Genomic DNA, 21,385 nt, shown 5'->3' on the forward strand with positions numbered 1-21,385 from the left:
CACAGGGGGACAGGGGCCATGGGGGGGGACAGGATCAGTCCCACAAGGGACACAGGGGGACAGGACCAGCCCCAGCAGGGACATGGCGGGGACAGGAGCTGTGCAGGGGGACACCATCAGTCCCAGCAGGGCCAGGCACAGCCGTCAGGAGGAACCGGCCCCAGCCCCTGCCCCCAGCTCGTGGCTGGCGATGCCCCCCCCAGCACCGCCCGCGAAGCCCACGCACCCCAAAACAGCGCTGCAGCCGCAAAACCTCTATTTCCTTACAAAAGAGTAAAAACCAGCCCCGGGGGTCACATCCTGCCCCGGGGCTGGGGACGGCTTTGCACCGGGCCGGACTCAGCACCCCGAGGCCCCGCGGGTGGCACCGGCAGAGCCCCCCGGCACCTCACGGCCGTCCCTGGCGGCGTCCCCGGGGCTCAGGCGCAGCGGCGGGGCAGCCCATCCGCTCCCAGGAGGTGCTGGCTGGGGTCATCCAGGAGCTGGGGGCCGGGGCCAGGCTGCGGGGCAGGAGACGGGTTAGGGACAGCACGGGCCAGACCCTGGCACCGGGGAGCCCCGCGCCCTGCAGGGACCCCCCCTCGGGGCTGTGGGGCAGCTCTGGGTCTCATGGACCCCAAAAAGCCACCCCCTTGGTCACGCCAGTGGGAAAATGTCGAGGGATGGGGTCCTGTGCACCCCTGGGGACAGGGATGGGGTCTCACGCACACCCCTGGGGACAGGGACAGGGATGGGGGCCCATGCACACCCCTGAAGATGGGGTCCCACACATCCCCCGGGGATGGGGTCCCGCACAGGCCCCTGAGGACGGGGACAGGGTCCTGTGTACCCCTGGGGACAGGGACGGGGTCCCACACACCCCCCTGGGGATGGGGTCCTGTGCACCCCTGGGGATGGGGTCCCGCACACAATTCTGGGGACGGGGCCCTGTGCACCCCTGGGGATGGGGTCCCGCACACACTTCTGGGGACGGGGATGGGGTCCTGTGCACCCCTGGGGACAGGGATGGGGTCCCACACACTCCCCTGGGGATGGGGTCCTGTGCACCCCTGGGTATAGGGACAGGGATGGGGTCCTGTGCACCCCTGGGGACAGGGACGGGGTCCCACACACTCCCCTGGGGATGGGGTCCTGTGCACCCCTGGGTATAGGGACAGGGATGGGGTCCTGTGCACCCCTGGGGACAGGGACGGGGCCAGAGCCTCGCGGCAGAGGCCGGGCAGACGGGTGCCCCTGCCCCAGGCTCCCCGCAGCCGCCCCAGCCCCGTACCTCGGTGTGCAGGATGTACCGGATGGCCCCCGGCACCGGCTCCGTCACCACGGCCGCGAGCAGCTCCTCCGACAGCGAGGCCGAGCCGACAGGCAGCCCCCGCACGAACCTGCGGCACAGCCGAGCGCTCAGTCCCTGTCCCCCCTGCCATCCCGCTCCCCCCCAGTAAGAGATGGGATTGCCCTTACTGGTCCCCGTTGGCGGCGGGGGGGAAGCTGCGTCTCACCACCTCCACGAACTCGGCTACGGTGTCGGCCAGTGTGAAGATGACGGCGTTGGGGCCGGCGTCAAAGGTGTAGGCTACCTGCGGCGGGATGGAGGGCGGGACACAGGGACCTGGTGAGGGACCACGACACCGCAGCAAACCGGGAGCCCTGCGAGGCCAGCGCGGCTGACCGGTACCTTGGTGCGACCGTGGTGGGCGTTGAAGCGGTGTGCCAGGGCGATGATGTGCCGCGAGAGGTCGTTGAGGTAGAAGATGGGGGGGAAGGTGTCGAGGCAGGTGGCGTGGAACTGGTTGCTGTCCTGCATGGTGAGCTGCCCGAAGCCCTCGAAGTCCCGCTCGTGGATGTGCCGTATCATCAGGGCCAGGCGCTCCGGCACCACCACCTCTGCCCGGTGCTGCCGCGGCAGGCGGGTCACGGTCACCCCAGTTCGGGGACACCCACGGCACCGCGACCCTTCGGGCTTCGCCTGGGTGGCATTGCGAGTGCAGCCCCCCTGCCCTCCCTCCGTGCCCCCCAGCACGGACAAACGTCCCCCCCCAAGTGATGCAGGACCCCAAGCTCTGCCTGCAGGCAGGAGGCAGGCAGCTGCCCGGGGCAGGATCAGGCCCGTTGCCCCGTACCTTTAGCAAGGGGCTGGTGTCCACGCTGGTCTGCATCCCCGCCGTGCTGCCCACCTGCTTCTTCTCCCCGCTGACCTGGGGGGGGACACAGACAGTGGGATGTGACCCCCCCCCGAGCTCCCAGACCCACCCAGGGGGATCCCCTGAGCCCCGGGGTCCACACCCACAAGGGGTTGGGGTGCTCCCAGCACCCTCCCCTCAAACCCCACCCATCCGTGCCCCTTCCCCAGCCCCTCACCACCAGGACGAGGACCCTGAGCTCCGGCCAGTGCGTCTCGGGGGCCACTTGGTGGGCGAGGCTGTCCCTGCCGTCCGGCCGCTCGCCCCGCTGCCACTGCACAAAGCCCCCCAACATGCTGCGGCAGGCGCTGCCCGAGCCACGCCGCGCCACCTCCGACAGCTCGCCCTCCACGCCGTACAGCCGCGCCAGCGCCGACACTGCGGGGAGGGGACGGGGTCAGCGGAGGGGACGCCCCCGCCGCCCCCCTCCCGGCGCCCCCCACGTCCCCGCTCACCCACCCAGGCAGGCGTATCCGGCGGCGGAGGACGCCAAGCCGGCGGCAGTGGGGAAGTTGTTCTCGGTGGCGATGTGGATTTTGTAGGAGAGGCTGAGCGGGACGGCGTCCTCGGCGCTGCCGCCCCGGCGCTTACGGGCCAGGCGCCGCACTGCGAGGGGACAGGAGCCAAGCGGGGGGGTCGGTATGGGGGACACCCCGCCTGGTCCCCGGGGGTGCGCGGGGCCGGGGGACACTCACCCTCCCGCAGGCAGGCCTGCAGCCGGGGGTGCCCCACGTCGGCCTCCTCCCCGTTCAGCCACAGCCGGTCCTCCGTGAAGTCCCGGCTGGTGGCGGCCGTGGTGGTGGTCTTCAGCTACCGGGGAGATGGGGGTGAGCGCAGCGGGCGGGTGGGGGGCTCGGCACCCCCCGTGCACGGGCTGGGGGGCAGAGAGGGGGTCAGAGGGGCCTGACCCTGACCCTGACCCCACACCGACCTGGTCCTGGTGCAGCGTCACGCTCAGCGAGGAGTTGATGGGCAGGATCAGGTCGTTGTCCCGCTTGCCCCCTGCAAGAGATGGTATGGCATGGCACGGCATGGCATGGCATGGCATGGCACGGCACGGCACGGCACAGCTTGTCATAGGTTGGCTTGGCACAGCCTGGCATGGCACTGCTCAGCATGGCATGGCACAATATCACTCGGCATGGCGCAACACAGCAAGGCATGGCTTGGCATGGCATGGTACAATATCACTTGGCATAGCATGGCATGGCCCGACGTGGCACAGCACAGCACGGCAAAGCACAGCATGTCACAGCTTGTCCCAGGTTGGCTTGGCACGCTACAGCATGGCACGGCACGGCACAGCATGGCCCAACACAGCAAGGCATGGCTTGGCACAGCTTGGCACGGCACAGTATCCCTTGGCATGGCGTGGCACGGCCCGACGCGGCACCTTTGCTCACTCCCACCCCCGGGCAGGTGCCAAACCCGGCCCGGAGCCCGGCCCGCCTCGCACCCGGGGGTCTCCGCCCCGCCCGGGGGTCGCGTCCCGGGGACTGCCCAGGACCGAGGCGGGGGTCCCGGCCCCAGAGGCAGCCGCCACCCGCCCGCGGGCCGCCGGTACTCACAGTACTTGATGACGGCGATGTTGACGGGGGCCGTGCAGGTCACCATGGCGGGCGCCCGCTCCTCCGCCATCGCGCCGCCGCCGCCGCCGCCGCTCCCCGGGCGCTCCCGGCGCGGTGCGGGCGGCCTCAAGCCCCGCCCCCGCACCACCTACGTGACCGTGGCCTGCAAGGGGTTCCCGCCTCGCCATTGGACAGCGCCTCAGCGCCCGGCTCCCGGCGCCCAATGGCAGGGATCGGACCACGGAGTGGCCCCGCCCCGTCCCGCCTCCTTGCTGGCGCTGGGACGGGTAGGCGGGGGCGCCATCTTCGAGTCGGGAAGGAGCTGCGCCCGGTGGCCCAGTGCCGCTCCAGTGCTCCCAATATGCCCAGTACCCCAGTATCTCGGTGCCCCTCCAGTGCTCCCAGTGCCCCCCAACACCCCTGTATCCCCAACACCCCAGTGCCCCAGTGTTACCCCAGTGCTCCCCGTGCCCACAGTACCCCCAATACACCACGGCTCCCAGTTACCCCGGCACTGCCCTAGTGTCCCCAGTACTTCCCCCATGCCTCCTGTGCTCCCCAGCACCCCTGTACTCCTCACACCCCAGTGCTCCCAATATCCCCAGCACTCCCCCGTGCCTTTGCAACCCCCAGTGCTCCCAGTATGCCCAGTACCCCAATATCTCAGTGCCCCTCCAGTGCTCCCAGTGCCCCCAACACCCCTGTATCCCCAACACCCCAGTGCTCCAGTGTTACCCCAGTGCTCCCCGTGCCCACAGTACCCCCGATACACCAGTGCTCCCAGTTACCCCAGCACTGCCCTAGTGTCTCCAGTGCTCCCCAAGACCCCTGCACCCCACACACCCCAGTGCTCCCAAGATCCTCAGTACTCTCCCAGTGTTCCCAGTTGGTCCCAGTGGGCCCCAGTTGTCCCAGTATGCCCAGTGTCTCCCATGCTCCCAGTGCCTTTGCAGTCCCTAGTGCTCCCAGTATGCCTAGTACCCCAATATCCTAGTGTCCCTCCAGTGCTCCAGTGCCCTTGGCGTCCCTTCAGTGCTCCCACCCCCCCGCAGTGCTCACAGTGACTCCAGTAGCCCCAGAGCCTCCAGTACTCCCAGTGCCCCCCCGCCCAGTGCTCCCAGCATGCCAGGGGCTGGGAGCCAACCCCACTCCCCTGGGTGGCCCCAAACCGCCACCACGGACACCCCATGTGTGTCCTCCCCCCTCGGGGTATTTTTATCCTCCGGTCACTCGCTCGCAGTGGAAAATATCCCACAAATCCGGGTGCCCGGGGGTGGCGGGGGGACATGCCAGGCACACGGGTGACACGGCTCCCACGGGGTCACCGCTGGCCCCATCCCACCCCAAACAAACAGCCGGGGGGATGAGGGGAGCAGCACCCCCCCCATCCCACCCCTCTGGGGAGCTTTGGGGACCCCCTCGGTGGTGGGGCGGGGGCTCCCCAGCCGTGCCCCCTGGGTATTTATAAGCATTTTCCATGGGCGGGAGGGGAGAGGCCGGCACGCGGCTATTTTGGGGTGTGGGATTCTTTCCCCCCGCCGCCGGCACAGGTGCGGGGCCCGATTTAGCCGGGCAGAGCTGAAAATAGCACGGGGTGCACGTGGCGGCTTCCTCCGGCACCCACCCAAACCGTCCCCCTCCCCGTGCCCCAGCACCCGGGGTGGCACCAGCGGGGACGAGGCTGCCCCCGCCACCGCGGGGCCGTGGGGAGGGTGCCGGGACCCCCGCGGCGGGGATGGTCCTACCACCATCACCCCGAGTCTCGCCGCACTGCGGGGGTGCTCAGGGCCGCTTGCGGGGTGTCCTTGTCCCCACCGTCTCTGCCATCCCAGCCCTGCTCAGCCAGGCCATGCAGCCTCAAGCCCAAAAAGCCACTGGGTGCCTTTTTTGGGGCAAGAGCACAGCCAGGGCAGCGCTGTCCCCATTCTCTGGGCAGGGAGCTGCAGGGATGCAGGAGGAGGAGGATGCTCTACACAACACACAGAGGGGCTGGCAGCCGGAATCCGGCCGGATCCTGCCCTGGGGCTGGCGGGACGCGATGCCAGCCGAGCAGGGACAGCCCCAGCAGCAATAAGGGACACTTTTCTCCGCTCACATCCGCGGCGCTGGGCTCTGGTTTTAATGTCTCCTGCGATGTAAGGCGTAAGAATCCTCCCCGGTGCCCGAGAGCAGTGGGGGGACGGGCCAGGCACCGTGTTCCCCAGCCCCAGAGCCACCGGGGAGCAGCCACGGGGCTTCAGCGACCCGCTGGGAAAGTCCAGGTAGTCCTGTCTGATGCTCTCATGTCCCTTCTTGGGGTGCTGCACTGGCATGGCATGGCATGGCACGGCACGGCACGGCACGGTGCAGCATGGCACAGCACAGCATGGCAGGGGCTGCGCGTGGCGGGGGGCTCAGGACGCCCCGCAGCAGCCCCCCTCCTCGTGCCGGGCCAGCAGCGAGATGCGGGAGAAGGTCCTGGCGCAGGCGCGGCACCGGTACTTCTTGACGTCGGCGTGGGTCTGGAGGTGGGCGCGGAGGTTGGAGCGGTCGGCGAAGGCCCGGCTGCAGTGGGGGCAGGCGAAGGGCTTCTCCCCTGCGGGACACGTGGTCAGGGCACCCCCGTACCCCAGGTCCTCCCGACCCCCCATGCCCTGTCCCCTCCCGTGCTGCTCTCATCACCCTTCCCCATGTCTACCCCAGACCCCCAGCGCTTCCCAGGAGTCCCCGAAAGCCATCGGTGCCTTCCCGGTAGGCGATATAGCAGTGGCACCTGCCCTGGGGGCTCCCACAGGACCCGCGGTGCGTGCCAGCACCCCAGCCGGCCCCAGCACCGGGATCCCACCCCAGGCAGGTCCCTCCCAGAGAGCAAGCGACGCCGAGCCCGGACAGACGGCAATTTTGCACCCATCATCCCCAAAAAGCAGAGGTGCCGGTGGGGCCAGCAGCAGCCGGGGGTCCCATCCTTACCTGTGTGGGTGCGAATGTGGCCCCGGAGCAGCCAGGGCCGGGAGAAGGCTTTGCCGCAGAGGCGGCAGAGGCAGGGCAGGGTGTGGGTGCGGAGGTGCATCTTCAGGGCACCCAGGCTGGCGTACGCCCGGGTGCAGTGCCGGCAGCTGAAGCTTCGCCGCCGCGGGGGCAGGTTGAGGGTTTGGGTGTCCTTCAGGGGGGTGCCTGGGCTCTGGGTGCCCCTTGGGACGGGGGGAGCCTTGGCGTCGGGGGGCAGCGGGAGGGAGAAGCGGACGAGGAGGCGGCCATGGCCCTGCAGGAGGGGGGGAGCAGGGGGCGCGGGGGGCTGGTGGCAGCCGGGGGGGAGCAGCCCCCCGCAGTCACACACGCCGTCGAGCTCTGCAGGAGAGGGGAGGGGGGTTAAGGGATGAGGGATGGCAGCCGCGCCACCCACCCGGTCCCTGGAGCCCCCTGGGGTCAGGCACAAGGTCCCCCGCCTCCATTCCCACCCCTGTGCATGGCAGAACTGATACACCCACTGCAAAACAGAGCAAAACCCCTCCTTGCCCCCCAAAAGGGGAGTCACAGACACCCCCAGTGCCTGCTGGAGCCCAGCTTGTGCCCGGGTGCTGGCTTGCCTGGGGCTGGACGCACCCCAAAATCTGGGCATCCCCTGGGACAGGCACGCCCTGACCTGCTCCAGCACCCTCACCCCCCCGGCAGCACAGGGACCCCCATACGGGTGGGGAGGACGGGGGTTTGCTGGAGGGGAGGGTCCCGCATGCCTAGCCCTGGGAAGCCCCCGGGTGACCCCAATTTTCTCCCCCCCCGGTACTATCACCGGCATCTCCGCCTGGCCGAGCCACCCGGGATGGGGCACAGAGCCAGGGAGCCCCCCGGCACCGTGGCATGGGGCATCACCCCAAGCCCAGCTGGGGACCCCTGACCACCATCAGGCACGGGGTGGCAACAGGAGCTGAGGGTCCCGGGGTCCCGGGGTCCCCGGTGCTGGCAGAGCCGTGCAGCCTTACCGCGAGCACGGGTGTCGAGCTGGCCGTAGTTGGGGATGCGGGTGCTGGAGGGCTTCTTCACCAGGAAGGAGCGGGGCATGGCCAGACAGGCAGGGCGACGGACAGGCCAAGCAGGGCTGTGTCCCCGTGCCGTGTCCCCACGCCGTGTCCCCACGCCGTGTCTCTGCGGGTGCCAGCAGGTGCCATAAGGCCCCAGGGCTCATTAGCATGGGCAGCCCCCGGGGAGCCCCGGGGCCAACCGCCGCCCGAGGGCTGGCCTTGGCCGCCAGCACGCCGCGCTGCAGGTGCAAGGGACGGCGTTGGGGACAACCCTGTCCCCTGTCACCGCCACCCCACACGCCCCGCAGATGGGCTCCCGCTGCCCGCAGCATCCCCTGGCCTGGCTGGGCTGGCTCGCACCCGGCGTGACCCCCCCCGACGTAGGACGGAGCAGGCCCCCCTGCTCACGGGGACCCCTGACACCCCTTCTCCCCGCGGGGACAGGCAGCCACCGGCGGGGCCGCGTGGCCACACGCCCGTCCCCTCCACCACAGTGCCCTCCCAGTCCCGGAAAGCCTCGCAGGGGCTGTTCGGGGAGGGCTGGGGAGCAGGTAAGGCGGTTCCTCAAAGTGATCAGCCCTGGCCGTTGTGTCCCCAAGACTTTTATTGTCCCCGGGACAGGAGCCACGCTCTGGCCAGCACCAGGACAAGGGCGAACCCCTGTACCCCTCCGAGGGGACACCAGCGGCTGCTCCCAGGATCGGTCCCCCAAGGAGAGGGAGGCGGGTACAGCCCCTGCCCAGGCTGGAGGGATGGGCTGCGCAGAGCCAGCCCGTGTCCCGGGGGAGCCCCGACAGCCCCGTGGGGGCTCGGAGCCAGGACACCTCCCAGGGACACCCAGGGAAGAAACACCCGCTGCGCTCCCCTGGCCAGCGCCCAGCGGGCCTTTGGGGACAGCACGTGGTGCCAAGCGTCCTCCCCGCGTCCTCCCTCCGAGCGCCAGCACCCGGCTGCCAGGGAGGGGGTGCGGGGGGATCCCCCCCAGCAGCACGCCAAGCCCCCCGGCACGTTTGGCAACACCCGGCCCCGCGACAGTGAAGTGCTTGATCTTGGGGAGCCCGGGGTGCTGAAACGGCATCGCCAAACCGCTGCCGTTAATGGGACGAAGCTGTGAAGACGAGGCCTGCGTTCAGGGAAGGAGCAGCCCAGATAAGGCAGGGTGGGGGGCACCCACCCCCGGCCCTGTCCTGCACCCCGGAGCCCCGGCAGAGACGGGGCAGGGAGGCCACCCGTGGATGAAACTGCCTTTATTGAGAAAAATGGTTTGCTACAAATACATCATTGATTTTATTTTTCTTCAAAAAAACGGTAGGTCTCATTAAAAGTTCTAGTTATGCAAAAAGTGGCGGGTAACACAGGGACGAGCGCGGCCGGGGGCACGGTGCGATCCCCGGCACAGCCCGGCGGGCAGAGCCGGACCCGACCCCGTGCAGCACCTGCCTGCGCCCTCGCAGCCCGGGCCTTAAAGTGCTTTACAAAAGCAGCTCTTGCTGCCCCTGCTCTGGCGTTGCGGGGCAAAAAGGAAGAGGAGGAGGAAGGGAGGAAGGAGACAGAGGTTAATAGTGCTGTCCCAGAGGCAGGGAGCTCCCTGCAAGTGAGAGCTCTGATGGAGGCTGCTCTGGGACCCGAGGACGGGACAGGGAAAGCCTCCCGGGTCGCTTTTGGGAGATGCCGGTGCTCTCTGTCCCACCGGGGATGTCCCCCGGCTGGGCAGGCGCCAGCAATGCCGTAGAAGACCCCATCGCTCCTCGCTAGCCCGGCCCGAGGGAGGGGAGCGGAGCAGCTCTAGCCCTTTCCTTGCCCTCTGCCAGGGGAGCGGAGGGTCTCCGCACGCTCCTCGGAGGGCTGCCGGCGGCATGAGGGAGCTCACAGCTCCCAAAAAACCACCCAGTACTATTTAAATCAAAAGTAAAAAAACAAGACGGTATTGCTAGAGCAGAGCTGGAGCCAGGTCTCGGATAAACCATGAAAGGGCACTTCTCTGAGCAGGGATGTGCAGAGGGATTGCTCTCCCACACCTCTTCTCTGCAAACCCTTGCCGGAAGGCAGCACGGCGGGTCCGCAAGTATCGTGAATCCCCACCTCCCCGCGGTCCCTTCACCGTGAGCCTTGGGCTGATCCCCTCACCGGTGTGAGCCCGAGGGGTGGCAGGGTCCCAGCACAAAGCTCCTCACCCACAGCACCAGCGCTGAGCCCTCTGACGGGACTCAACTTCTGCTGCATGGCGGGGCCGCCCAAGGCCTGGCAGAGGAGATCTCCCTTCCACCCTCTCCCAGCCCAGCAGAGCAGGGGCAGAGAGGAAGCACCGGGATGCTATGGAGCACCTCTCGGATCAACATCTGCCCAGCTGTGCCCTACTCCCACGGACAGACCTGGAAAAGGGAGCTGCAATCCCTTATTTCACGGGGACAAGATGCTCAGCATTGGGGATGGGATCGGGCACGGACAGATGTCCCTTCCGCACACCCATCGCCCAGACGCAACCCAGCTGCTCCGCACCGAGCGCCGGCGTGCCACAACTAACCTGCCTGCTCCCTCGCAGACAGAAAACCACTGCTCCAGGTTACGCCCTGCCCACGGCCACGTCCAGCACTGCCACGGAGCTCTGCCTGCAAGGGTTAAGCCGTCCTGAGCCCAACCGCACGTCCTGGAGAGGGTTAGCAGCTCAGAGAGAGGGTCAGCAGCTCAGAGAGCACGGACGACCAAGCAGCTGTTGGAGAACGCAAGCAGTGCTGCCGCTCCTCAAAAAAGTGGCCCGGCGAGCCGCTGGGCACCCGTTCCTCCGGTTGATGAGGTGCTGCTCGGACCCGGCCTCTCCTGCATCACCACCCGCCTGCGGAGAAAGACGCCGACAAGGGAAGGGAACGGCCCAGAAATAACCGAGGAGGACAGCCGCGCGCGTCCCACGGCCCCCCCAGAGTCCCACCCGCCGGCCCGGGGTCCAGCTCCTGCCTCCTGCCCGATTTCAACTCCACAGCATGTTCGTTTGTTGGGTTTTTTCCTTTAAAAAATAGACTTTCTTAATAATGTTCCATAAAAATACTCTTGTCCCCGGTGACGGATATTGCAGTGTGAAGAGTAACAGCTTCTGTTCCCGCTGTATAAAACGTGGAAAAGGCATCACACCGATTAATGTAGAAAAATGCAAGAACTCAGTATCACAAGAGCCGGTACAAAACGAGGAAGGTGAGAATTTCACTGGACGCCGGACGCCACCCCTGCGGACTCCTCCGAAGCCACTGTCATCACGGGGCACACGAGGGCAACCGTCTCGCCCCGGGATTCAGCCTGGCCTGAGCAGGAGCAGGCAAAGGAGGCAGCTCCTGCCTGCAGCACGGGGGACGGGACAGCCCGACGTCTCTGGAAACAGCCTTGTAGGGTTTAAAAAAAAGACAGATGCTCCATGCCGTCTTCTTCCTTTTCAACAAGGACGTGGATGATTGCAGTTTCAAACTAGGGCATTTCTGCATAAAGTGCATCATAGTTTTACGTACCTATTCAATTGCAACAGAGAGCGTGAAGACAGATGGTGCCAAAAAGCATCTAATAATAAATAGATCTGGATACAGGTATATGCTCCGTATACGGATATGAAATGCCTAACCGAGGAACGATCCCAGCCCTTCGGTGCCGACTCCTCTCTCCTCCCAGCAGCGGCCGTCCCTGCTCACTCACTGGTCCAGCATGAGGCTAAAGAGACTCCACCTTCTTAAACAAGGTGGGATTTGCCCCGAAAGGAGAGGGAAGAGAGGTGGCAGCGGGTCTCCGGGGGTGCCAGGGGCTTGACGAGCTCCGTGCCTCCCCGGCAGGAAGGCCGAGTGTGCAAAAGGAGACGGGGTGCGATGGGGGTCTGAACCAATGCTCCGCAGGCACCCTCAGTTCTCGGAGAGCGACAGTGCCAGGGCAGCCTGCAACGCTGCCTCCTCGTCGATGTTATAGTCCTAAAAAAAAGAGAGGGGCAGTCAGGAGAGTTGGCACGGCCAGGTCAGACAGCCTCCATCAAGCAGGGTGGGTGGCCACGGCAAGGAGCCCTTCCTGCTCCTTGTCATCCCTCCGAGGCTGCGAGCCTCCATCTCCTCTGGCAAACAGGTCCCAGGAACGCCACGCTTTTTGGGGTGTCCTTTGGGCCCCACGGTCCCTCTCCTGCCTGGAATCTGCCAATGTCAGCCCCGGCAGCAGGGAGGGACGAAACGTGCCCATGCAAGAAGCTGTGGCCAAAGGGCAAAGCTTTCCAGCAAGGCCGCGGGCTTCCCCAGCGCTCCGGTTTGGGTGTATGCAACACGGTGATCGCTCCCTAAGTGGGGATATTTCTCTGTAAATAGTCGGAGGCTCCCTTCCCTGGAATCGAGCGTCCCTGCAATAAAAGCAGGATGCTGACAAAACCTCCCCTCGGTCCCTGCAGCCGAGGCTGGGCGATCACACCCTTACCCCCACACAGGAGGGGGCAGCACCCCCAGAGGGGGGCCATGGGCACCCCCCACCTGCAGCAGCCAGACCCCCCAAGCCCTGAGCCTGGGCTGCTCCCCTCCCACTACTTGTGAAGCCTCAAAGAAAAGGGCTTTTGTGTTACCATTCCCCAGGGAAAGAGTTTAATGGAGCAGGCGGAGAAAACAACCCATCTTCACGGAGAGCAGGAACATTTCCCTCTCCTTCAGAGACGTTTTCCTGGTGTGTCTGATGACAACCAGCTCAAGCACCCTCCGGGGCAGGCAGGGAGCCCAGTCCCACACCTGTGGGGGTCTCCTGAGTGGGGCTACACGTGTGCCCCGTGCCTCCCGCAAAGCCCGAAGGAGGAACCGTCCCCTTCCCCTCCCGAGGGGCTGCACAGCGGGACGGGCTGGTCCTGGCATGGGAAGGCAAGGGCTGGTTTCATCTCCCAGCCGCTCAGGGAAGAGGACTCCGTTTGGTCTCAGGGCCGTACTCACCACGAAGGTGTCGTAGGAGAACTTGTGCCTGTGGAGGAGGTGCTGGAGGAAATTGGCGCTCTTGTAGCTGGGGTCCCCCCAGGGCATGGCTGAGCAGACGGGGCACACCTGCAGCGGCAAGGAGAAAGGCGGAACCGTGATGCCAGGGCACAGACCCCTCTGCCTCTATCTCCCCCGGGGTGGCTGGCACAGCCACAAGACGAGGGAGAGACGAGCAGCGGTCTCCCCTCTCTCACAGAGGGTGTCCTGCAGAGGATACGCTAAATAAGGGGGGCCTCCCGCCCCCCTCAGCGGATCCCTTGGCGCTCAGAGCCTCTGGCACGTGGCCCAGGCTGCTTTTAGCCCGCTGATAAGTTCCTTGCTCATGCACAAGCGCCTCTGAGACGGTGCCAGAGATACAAGTTCCCCACCTCGGTCAACCCAGCGGGGATGGGGAGAGGAAATCCTGCACCACCCGGGTTGCAGGCACAGGGGGATGCAGGTGGCTCGTTCCCGAGAGCCTCTAGCAAAGCAAACAGAGGCAGGTCCCCACCTCCCATCAAAGGGATTTAAAGCAAACTAAATGAGCTGGAAATACAGCCACGCTTCACGTGGAGCAGCAGCTCTGTGTGCCGGTGGCCTCGGATGCAGCATCAGCTACGGTGTATTTGGATTTCCAGGAGTTACCCCGCAGAGAACCAGCCCGTCCCAGCGCCCCAGTGTCGCTCACCACTTTGTTGGGGTCGTTGCGGTGGTTCTCCATGCAGTGCTTCACCAGCTCCTGCTGGTCCAGGTTCCGGGCCCCGCAGTACGGGCACACAAATGTCGAGCGATTGGGAATATTGCTAAAGAGAGCAAGGATGAGCTCAGATCCCCTGGGAAGGGACCGGCTCGACTCTTTCCAAACTAACCCAGCCATCCCCTGCTCAGCTTTGTGATACCCACCCACCGCAGAAACCAGACCAGCCCGTTCCCACCCCAGCCGCGGGCTGAACCGCCCTGGTTTGGGTGGTCCTTCCTCCCACACCACGCTCTGAAACGCAGGGCAGCGCAGGGGCTGCAGATGCCCGGAGGGAAAAGGTGCTGATGTTTCTCCCTGCGATTGCCCAGGGGAAAGTCAAACACGTGCTTGGATTTTAGGGTTTGTAAGGGACGGGAGCGCCAGCGCCGTCTGCAAGGAGGGACATGTTTCCCCACGCGACGTGCTGCAGTACCTGGGAATAGGCTGGGAAGTGGGGACAACTGGAACGAACTTGGGGCAGTTGGCCATCTGCTCCTGCACCTTCGTGCAGGACGAGACGTGAGAGCGCATTTTCGCGAGGGTCACCTGTAGAAGAAGGAGAGAAGAAACGTTCCCGTAGGCTGCAGGAACAACTTCCAGATGCAGCGCTGGAGCCTTCGCCACAGCTCGGGAGAGCAGCTTTGGTCAACCGACGTCAGAGCGAAGGCTGATCTGCGCGGGATGACCCACAGCAGCGTGGAAACGCCGCACCAACCTGTCCTTCCTCGCAGGACGGAGATCTGGGGCTGCGTGCTCGCTGCACGTGTCCCCAGAGGCCACACACAAGCCACCCAGGCTGCGTTACTGTAGCACTAGCCCCATTTTCCTTTGCAAAAGAGGAACTGCTGACAGGCAGAAACCCCAAACTGCTCTGACACCGTACGGGATCGTTCCTGGGCCGCAGCCAGGCAGTTACAAGGAGATTCCCAAAATTAACAGAAGCCAGAAAACGCATCAGCGGAGATGCACCACGAATCAGAGCTTTACAGCCAGCCCCTGAAGCGTCCCAGACCAGACTGCGCCGGGCCGGGCCAGGCCAGGCCACGCTGCCAGTTCAGCTCCCCTACGGCCATCAGAATCACGGCACCTTAAGCAAGACCTAAATCCTTACCCTCATTAGGAGCAGCAGCAGAGCTGGTTTGTCTCAGCCTCTCCCGTGTTGCAGGAAAACCTCAGCCTGCTTTTGAAGGTCCCCACTGTCTAATAATAGCTCCAGTCTGCTGACAAAGGCAGCTAGGAGAGAGCGCCTTCATCTCCGCACAGCCTGGCTCACGGCAGCAGCCGTGACACGTGGGGAACGCCACACCTTGCAGGCGCAGTGTGGGGACCCACCGAACGTGGGACTCTGCAAACCCAGCCGTGGACAACAAGCGACCTCCCTCGCCCGGCACCATGGCTGCGGGATCGGCAGCCGAACGAAGCCGTACCCGCGCGGGATGGGGACAGGCAGCCTTCCCCCACGAGCTTTACCTTCTTGCTGCAGCCTCTGCAGGGAGCTTTGTAGGACGAAAGCTGTTTCTCCACACTGGAAGCCTTCTCCACCTTCTTGGGGTCGAAGGGCATGCGGCAGAGCGGGCAGAGCGGGGACGGCACTTGAAGGCAGGGCTGCAGGCACTCCCCGCAAAACCTGGGGGCACAGAGAGCAGCGTCGAGCGGCCCGGCGGCGGCCCAACCCGGGAGAAGGCGGGGAAGCGGGACCCCAGCCCTGGGGCACACCTGCTCTCGGGGACTCCTGTGCACCCCAGGCTGCAGGGCAGCCCCAAAACCCAGGGATCAGCATCCCCACTGGGAGAACTGGACAGAACTGGGAGCTTGGGAGAGGGTGTGGGGAGGCCAGGCACAGCCCAAGCCCCAAAGGAGCTCCCTGCACACGCGGCCGGGGCTCAGACAACGCCACTGCTCCAAGACTCACAGCCAGGAGCAGGCACGAATGGAGCCAAACAAAAACCAGTGCGGAGCATCCAGGCCACGCAGGAATAAAGGGAGCGAGCGCGTTAGAGCCCGGCTCACCTCCTTTTCAGGTCCTTACGCCTGCAGGAGCTCAGATGAGAAATCAAAGCAGCGGAGAGGAAGCGCAGGAAGGTGCCCCCCGGGCACGAGGCAAACCGGCTGGGTCCCCGCAAAGTCAACTGTCACAGCGTCCCCGTCCCCTCCGCCTGCCCACCCACCTCCCGTCACCCAGACCGGGGGAATGAGGCCGCTGAGCCTCCGCCGCTGCGCTGGGAGCGGGCACGGGGGGGGAAAAGTCATGGTGTCCCTTACCCCAGCTCCCCGGCATCACCCCCACGAAGGAGCTGGGGGGTGGAAGGGCGAGACTGTGCTGGGGCACTGAGCAAAGCCGCGGCCTCAACGGAGGACCAAGGCGTCCCAGAAACTGGCGGCGAAGGGGGGCCAAGGTGTCACCGAAACACTGGGGGGACAAGCAGGCAGCCCGTCCCCAGGGACCAGGGCACAGCACCCATGGGTAGCCCGAACTGGGGTGGGGGGGTCAGGGCAGGATTTCCACCCAGGCGAGACCCCAGCCGGCACTGCCGGGGTGCTGGGAGCAGAGTCTGGGGGAGATCCTGGGGGCAGAACCAGGTATGGGGGCAGAGGGAGAAGGGGGCTGGGGTCGGGGTGGTCAGCGGGGCAAGGACCCTTGGGTGCGCCCCACGCCAGGGCTGGGCTGGGGGGGACAGGGCAGCACCCAGCACCCCGGGAGGGGAAGGGGTTCGGGTGGGGGCAAGGCACTGCTGGGGGTGGGATGGGGGTCCCGGGACTGAGCAGCAGGGAGGGAGGCCAAGCACCACCCGGGGGTGGGCTGGGGGCCCCGGTACCGGGCTGGGAGTCCCAGTACCCAGCTGGGGGGTGAGATGGGGGGTCCCAGTACCAACTGAAGGGAGGGTGAAGAATGGGGGTCCCGGCACCAGGCTGGGAGGGGGGCTCAGGTGTCAGCTAAGGGGTGGATGGGGGTCCCAGTACCGGGATGGGAGGGCTGGGATGGGGGTCCCGGTGCCGGGGTGGGAGGGCTGGCATGGGGGTCCCGGTGCCGGGGTGGGAGGGCTGGGATGGGGGTCCCGGTGCTGGGGTGGGAGGGCTGGGATGGGGGTCCCGGTACCAGGGTGGAAGGGCTGGGATGGGGGTCCCGGTACCGGGGTGGGAGGGCTGGGATGGGGGTCCCGGTACCAGGGTGGAAGGGCTGGGATGGGGGTCCCGGTACCGGGGTGGGAGGGCTGGGATGGGGGTCCCGGTACCGGGGTGGGAGGGCTGGGATGACAGCCCCGGTACCGGGGTGGGAGGGCTGGGATGACAGCCCCGGTGCCGGGATGGGAGGGCTGGGATGACAGCCCCGGTACCGGGGTGGGAGGGCTGGGATGACAGCCCCGGTACCGGGACGAGAAGGGTGGGATGAGGGTCCCGGTCCCGGGATAGCACGGGCGGGACGGGGGTCCCGGTGCCGGGGCGGGGTCGCAGCCCCGGAGGGGTCCCGGCGCAAGGAGGGGGCGCCCGGCGAGCGCCTCGGCCCCGGTCCCCCGCCGGGGGGTGGGAGAGGCCGGGGGTCCCCGCCGCCCCGGGCCCCGGCTCACGTGTGTCCGCAGCCCGCGATGCCGACGGCGCGGTGGAAGACCTCCAGGCAGATGGGGCAGCTGAACTGCGCCTCCAGCGCCTCGGCGGCGGGGCCGGCGGCGGGCGGCGGCCGGGGGGACCCGCCCGGGGCCTGGGGCCGCTGCGCCGCCGCCACCAGCAGGTTCCGGAACATGGCGGCGGCGGCGGCGGCGGGGGCGGTGCCCTGACGTCACCGCGCGCTCTTGCGTCATCGCCGTGCGCCGCGAAGCCGAACGGAGGGGAACGGGGCCGCCATGTGCGAAGCGGCGGGGGACGATGGAGGGTGCGGGGCGGACACGGCACCGGCACGGCGCCGCCGAGCCCCGGGACGCAGGTGGGAGCCCGAGCCGGGAGCCGGGAGCCGGGCTGCCCCTCCGGGGCCGCTCCCGGTACCCCCCGTGCTGCCTCCGGTACCTCCCCGGTATCCCCCCGGTGCTACCCTCGGTAACCCCCCCGGCATCCCCCGGTATCCCTCCGGTACCCCCCCAGTGCTGGCCTCCGGTACCTCCCAGTACCCCCCGGTGCTGTCCCCGTTATCCCTCCGGGACCCCCCGGAGCCGCCTCTGGTGCTGGCCCCGGTGCTCTCCCCGTTATCCCTCCGGTACCCCCCGGAGCCGCCTCTGGTGCTGTCCCCGGTACCCCCCGGAGCTGTCCCCGGTGTCCCCCGGTGCTGTCCTCGTTATCCCTCCGGTACCCGCCGGAGCCGCCTCTGGTGCTGTCCCCGGTGCTGCCCCCCGTTGCTGCCTGCAGTCCCCCTCCGGCGCTGTCCCCGGTGTCCCCCCCGGTACTCCTCCGGTACCTCCCCGGTATCTCCCGGTGCTGTCCCCAATACCCCCCGGAGCTTCCCCGGGGACCGGGATCGCGATCCCCCTTGCCCGGTACCGCCCCTGGGGTGTGTCGGGGACCGGAGCCCCCGGTTCAGCCCGGTGACCGCCGGTGTCCCCACAGCCACCCGCGGCCCTGCCTGAAGTGCGGGCAGGGCTCTGCCGCCCTCGTCATCCGCCTCGGGGACGCCTTCTGCCGGTGAGGGACCGGGACCGGGACGGGGGCTACGGGGTGCGGGGACGCAGGGCTTGGGGACATCGGGGCTTGGGGACGTTGGGTCTCGGGGACATCAGGGCTTGGAGACATCAAGGCTTAGGGACATGGGGGCTTGGGAACATTGGGTCTCTGGGTCATTGGGGCTTGGGGATGTTGGGTCTCGGGGACATCAGGGCTTGGGGGTGTTGGGTCCCTGGGACGTTGGGGCTTGGGGACATCAAGGCTTGGGGACATCAAGGCTTGGGGATGTCGCGTCTCTGGGGCATCAGGTCTGGGGGACATCAGATCTTGGGAACATTGGGTCTCGGGTACATCGAGGCTTGGGGACAGCAGGGCACAGGAATATTGAGGCTTGGGGACATCAGGTCTCAGGGACATCAGGTCTCAGGGACATGGAGGTTTGGGGACACCAGGGCTTGGAGACAAGGGGCTTGGGGACATTGGGTCTCAGGGACATCGAGGCTTGGCGACGCAGGGCTCAGGGGCGTTGGGGCTCGGGGGCTGGGGGCCGTGGGACACACCGCGGCTCAGGGCCACGTCCCCGCAGCGGCTGCTTCCGCGAGTACTTCGTGCACAAGTTCCGCGCGATGCTGGGCAAGAACCGCGTCATCTTCCCGGGAGAGAAGGTACTGGGGGGCGCGGGGCATGGACCCCGGGGGGACCCAGGCGTCACCGCCAGGGCCGGTGACTATCCCTCCTGTCCCCGCAGGTGCTGCTGGCACTGTCGGGGGGACCGGCCTCCAGCGCCATGCTCCAGCAGGTCCAGGAGGTGAGAGTGGGGGTGATGGGGGGACCTGGGGGGGCACGGCTCACCCACCCCCCTCACCCTGTGCCTCTGCCAGGGACTCAGCCGGGAGACGGCCAAGAGGCTCCGCTTTGTCCCCGGCCTCATCTATGTTGATGGTAAGGATTGGCCCCGCTGCCCGTTTGCTGCCTGCTCCCTGCCCAACTGCCCATTCCCAGCCCCGCTGCCTGTTCCCTGCCCTGCTGCCCGCACCCAGCGTAGGGTCCATCTGCGCCGTGCCAGGGCTGGGGGCTGCCACCAAGCCCAGCGAGGCTGTGGCACCCCAGGGTGTCCCCCTCGCCCCGGGGTGGGAGGTCGGTGTCCCCTCCTCACCGTGGCGGCGGCCCCGGTGCTGCCTTGCAGAGGGAGCGGTGCGCGGGCAGAGCCCGGCACAGCGGGAGCAGAGCCTGGCCCGCATGGAGACCCTGCTGCAGGCGACCGGCTTCCCCTACCACCTGGCCCACCTGGAGCAGGTACGGGGGTGGCATGGGGGACACACGCCGGGGCTGGGGGACACGCCTGGCCACCCCCAGCCCCACTCTGGTACCCATCTCTGCCCTGCAGGCGCTGGAGCTGCCCGCATCCATCTTGCGGCCGGGGCCAGAGGGTTCCAGTGAGCCCGGTTCCTCCTACAAGGAGGCCGTGGAGGGCTTCATTCAGCAGCAGCGGCAGGAGGGGGATGGGGATGGTGGCACCTCACTGCCCGGCCTCGGCACCCAGGTGGGGGACACGGCTGCCCCCCGCCTGCCTGCCGCTGCCCGCACCCAGGAGCTGCTGCGGCTCTTCGAGGCCGTGGAGACGTCGACGGCGAGAGAGGAGCTGCTGCAGATGCTGCGGTGAGGGGCCGATCCTGATCAGCACCGGCACCAGGCTTGGCGCGGTAGCTCTGAACCGGTGTCACCTTGTCCCCCAGGACCCACCTCATCCTGCAGACGGCCCGGACCAGGGGCTACGCCAAGGTGATGACGGGCGAGAGCTGCACCCGCGTGGCCGTCAAGCTCCTCACCAACCTGGCGCTGGGTCGCGGTGCCTTCCTCGCCGTCGACACGGTGAGCAGCCCGCCAGCACCCTGTCCCCACGCTGGGGATGGCTGTCCTCGCCCGGAGGGGTGACACGATGCTGTGGTGGGGGGGTCTGCGGCTTGGCGGCGGCGCAGTCCCTCGGCAGCCTGCGCACCCGCAGGGCTTCGTGGACAACCGCCATGGCGACGTGATGGTGGTGCGTCCCATGCGGGAGTACATGGCCAAGGAGATTGCCTTCTACAACCACTTCTTTGACGTCCCCACCGTCATCGCGCCGCCCCTCCCCACCAAGGTAGGGGTGTTCCCTGTTCCCCACAGGGGGGGATCCCGAGCTCTGCATCCCCACAGCAGGGACGGGACCCCCCCATCCCACCCCCACCCTCTCCGCTCACTCCCCCAGCGCCGGGAGAAGCCCAGCATCCACCAGCTGATGGAGCGCTTCCTCCTGGGGCTGCAGGAGGATTTCCCCTCCACCATCAGCACCGTCTACCGGTATGGCACCCCCTGCGCGGGGGCACCCCGGGGTGAGGGGGGTTTGGGGGTGAGCACGGGGCACCCGCTCACCCCCTCCGCGTTGGCTGCAGGACGGGCGAGAAGCTGAGCCCGGTTCCGGCCAAGGCGAGCAGCGAGTCCCAGCGCTGCCTGCTCTGCCTCTGCGCCCTGGACATCGCCGGGGGTGAGTGGGGCGGGCGGTGGGGGTACGGGGGGGCGGCTGTGCACGCCCTAATCGCACCCCTGCCCTCCGGCTCTTGCAGAGGAGGAGCTGGCCCTGGAGCCCACGCTGATCACGGAGGAGCCAGAGCCGGCGGGGGACGGGTGCTGCCAGGACGCCCCGGCAGCAGGGTGAGCGTGTGGGCAGGGGGGGTGCCGTGCTGGCACCGCGGCCACCGCTGAAGGTCCCTGTCCCCGCAGGGCTGAGAGCAGAGCTGCCTTCATCCCGCTGCTGTGCTACAGCTGCCGCCTCACCTTCAAGGAACTGGTAAGGCTTTCGGGGTGCAGCGGGGCGGCTCTCCTCGGGGATGGGGGTCCCCATCCCCACGGCCCCTCTCTTGCAGGGCCCCCTCGCCACGCTGCCGCCTTACGTGCGCGCCGAGGCCCAGCGCAGGATCCGCAGGTAGGGGGGACAGGGGTCCCCTCCCCACTGCCTTGGCCCCCGACGCCGCGTCCGTCTGTCCACGCCGTCTGTCCCTTTCAGGGCGCAGATGAAGCAGCAGAGCCAGGAGGTCCCGCTGGAGGATGAGGAGCCCAACGAGAGCTGAAGGGGCTGGGAACATCAGGGGACACAGGCCCCCCCGTCCCTCTGGGGCACCGGTGGGGCTTGGGTGACACCCCCCCATAGGATGGTGGGGACCAGAGCCCTTGGGGAGCCCTGGCACCCAGGCAGCTGCTTTTACACCCCATTTTAGTCACAGCTGGGGCACAGGGAGAGCCCCCAGCCCCCATTCGGTGGGAGCCAGGGGTGCTGGTACCCCCCTGGGGCAGCAGATCCCCGGTCCCACCCTGCACCCCCCTCTCCCCGCACATC

The 21,385-nt window shown here is 67.5% G+C and overlaps 4 protein-coding genes across 8 annotated transcripts; 1 reads left to right on the forward strand and 3 right to left on the reverse strand.

The window, feature by feature from the left end:
* Window positions 1-239: 239 nt before the first annotated feature.
* MVD (mevalonate diphosphate decarboxylase) lies at window positions 240-3,900 on the reverse strand. The gene is made up of 10 exons (XM_087738896.1): window positions 3,746-3,900; window positions 3,109-3,179; window positions 2,873-2,987; window positions 2,637-2,783; window positions 2,356-2,555; window positions 2,118-2,192; window positions 1,673-1,891; window positions 1,459-1,574; window positions 1,271-1,379; window positions 240-500 (listed from the first exon to the last, which is right to left on the reverse strand). The coding sequence occupies exons 1-10, from the start codon at window positions 3,813-3,815 to the stop codon at window positions 420-422; spliced, it is 1,203 nt and encodes a 400-aa protein (XP_087595022.1). The 5' UTR covers window positions 3,816-3,900; the 3' UTR covers window positions 240-419.
* Window positions 3,901-4,891: 991 nt separating this feature from the next.
* Window positions 4,892-7,825, reverse strand: LOC104023644 (zinc finger protein SNAI3). 2 transcript variants are annotated; one of them, XM_009477490.2, is made up of 3 exons: window positions 7,705-7,825; window positions 6,695-7,072; window positions 4,892-6,320 (listed from the first exon to the last, which is right to left on the reverse strand). In XM_009477490.2, the coding sequence occupies exons 1-3, from the start codon at window positions 7,781-7,783 to the stop codon at window positions 6,139-6,141; spliced, it is 639 nt and encodes a 212-aa protein (XP_009475765.1). In that variant the 5' UTR covers window positions 7,784-7,825; the 3' UTR covers window positions 4,892-6,138. The 2 variants fall into 2 exon arrangements, with proteins under 2 accessions (XP_009475765.1, XP_087595025.1); XM_087738899.1 differs by lacking the exon at window positions 7,705-7,825 and having other exon boundaries at window positions 6,695-7,520.
* Window positions 7,826-8,975: 1,150 nt separating this feature from the next.
* Window positions 8,976-17,179, reverse strand: RNF166 (ring finger protein 166). Of its 4 annotated transcripts, none has more exons than XM_087738902.1 (6): window positions 16,995-17,179; window positions 14,899-15,055; window positions 13,862-13,974; window positions 13,378-13,492; window positions 12,669-12,776; window positions 8,976-11,684 (listed from the first exon to the last, which is right to left on the reverse strand). In XM_087738902.1, exons 1-6 carry the CDS (start codon window positions 17,165-17,167, stop codon window positions 11,619-11,621), a joined length of 732 nt encoding a protein of 243 aa, XP_087595028.1. In that variant the 5' UTR covers window positions 17,168-17,179; the 3' UTR covers window positions 8,976-11,618. The 4 variants fall into 4 exon arrangements, with proteins under 4 accessions (XP_087595028.1, XP_087595030.1, XP_087595029.1 ...); XM_087738904.1 differs by lacking the exon at window positions 16,995-17,179 and adding an exon at window positions 15,691-16,446; XM_087738903.1 differs by lacking the exon at window positions 16,995-17,179 and adding an exon at window positions 15,439-15,637.
* Window positions 17,180-17,242: 63 nt separating this feature from the next.
* On the forward strand, window positions 17,243-21,244 carry CTU2 (cytosolic thiouridylase subunit 2). The gene is made up of 15 exons (XM_087738892.1): window positions 17,243-17,347; window positions 17,962-18,036; window positions 18,602-18,680; window positions 18,764-18,823; window positions 18,897-18,957; window positions 19,202-19,311; window positions 19,403-19,674; window positions 19,752-19,887; window positions 20,021-20,152; window positions 20,261-20,352; window positions 20,445-20,536; window positions 20,616-20,703; window positions 20,773-20,839; window positions 20,916-20,974; window positions 21,056-21,244. Exons 1-15 carry the CDS (start codon window positions 17,268-17,270, stop codon window positions 21,117-21,119), a joined length of 1,467 nt encoding a protein of 488 aa, XP_087595018.1. The 5' UTR covers window positions 17,243-17,267; the 3' UTR covers window positions 21,120-21,244.
* The last annotated feature ends 141 nt before the right edge of the window (window positions 21,245-21,385 follow it).

The sequence above is a fragment of the Nipponia nippon genome, unplaced genomic scaffold, assembly GCF_047370975.1.
Source record: "Nipponia nippon isolate SJK-2023a ecotype South Korea unplaced genomic scaffold, ASM4737097v1 scaffold_7, whole genome shotgun sequence".
Taxonomy (NCBI): Eukaryota; Metazoa; Chordata; class Aves; order Pelecaniformes; family Threskiornithidae; genus Nipponia; species Nipponia nippon.

Bases quoted from the DNA above. Each gene is read 5' to 3' on its own strand.
- MVD (XM_087738896.1), bottom strand. From the start codon at position 3,815: ATGGCGGAGGAGCGGGCGCCCGCCATGGTGACCTGCACGGCCCCCGTC. The intron at 2,784-2,872 runs GTGAGTGTCCCC...GTCCCCTCGCAG, and splicing joins GCAGGCCTGCCTGCGGGAGG to TGCGGCGCCTGGCCCGTAAG. The intron at 1,892-2,117 runs GTACGGGGCAAC...CTGCCGCGGCAG, and splicing joins ACACCAGCCCCTTGCTAAAG to CACCGGGCAGAGGTGGTGGT.
- LOC104023644 (XM_087738899.1), bottom strand. From the start codon at position 7,520: ATGCCGGTGATAGTACCGGGGGGGGAGAAAATTGGGGTCACCCGGGGG. The intron at 6,321-6,694 runs GTAAGGATGGGA...CGTGTCCCGCAG, and splicing joins CCACATTCGCACCCACACAG to GGGAGAAGCCCTTCGCCTGC.
- RNF166 (XM_087738902.1), bottom strand. From the start codon at position 17,167: ATGTTCCGGAACCTGCTGGTGGCGGCGGCGCAGCGGCCCCAGGCCCCG. The intron at 15,056-16,994 runs GTGAGCCGGGGC...CTGTGCCCCCAG, and splicing joins ATCGCGGGCTGCGGACACAC to GTTTTGCGGGGAGTGCCTGC. The intron at 12,777-13,377 runs GTGAGCGACACT...TTGCCGCTGCAG, and splicing joins GCAACGACCCCAACAAAGTG to GTGTGCCCCGTCTGCTCAGC.
- CTU2 (XM_087738892.1), top strand. From the start codon at position 17,268: ATGTGCGAAGCGGCGGGGGACGATGGAGGGTGCGGGGCGGACACGGCA. The intron at 18,824-18,896 runs GTGAGAGTGGGG...TGCCTCTGCCAG, and splicing joins TGCTCCAGCAGGTCCAGGAG to GGACTCAGCCGGGAGACGGC. The intron at 20,704-20,772 runs GTGAGCGTGTGG...CTGTCCCCGCAG, and splicing joins CAGGACGCCCCGGCAGCAGG to GGCTGAGAGCAGAGCTGCCT.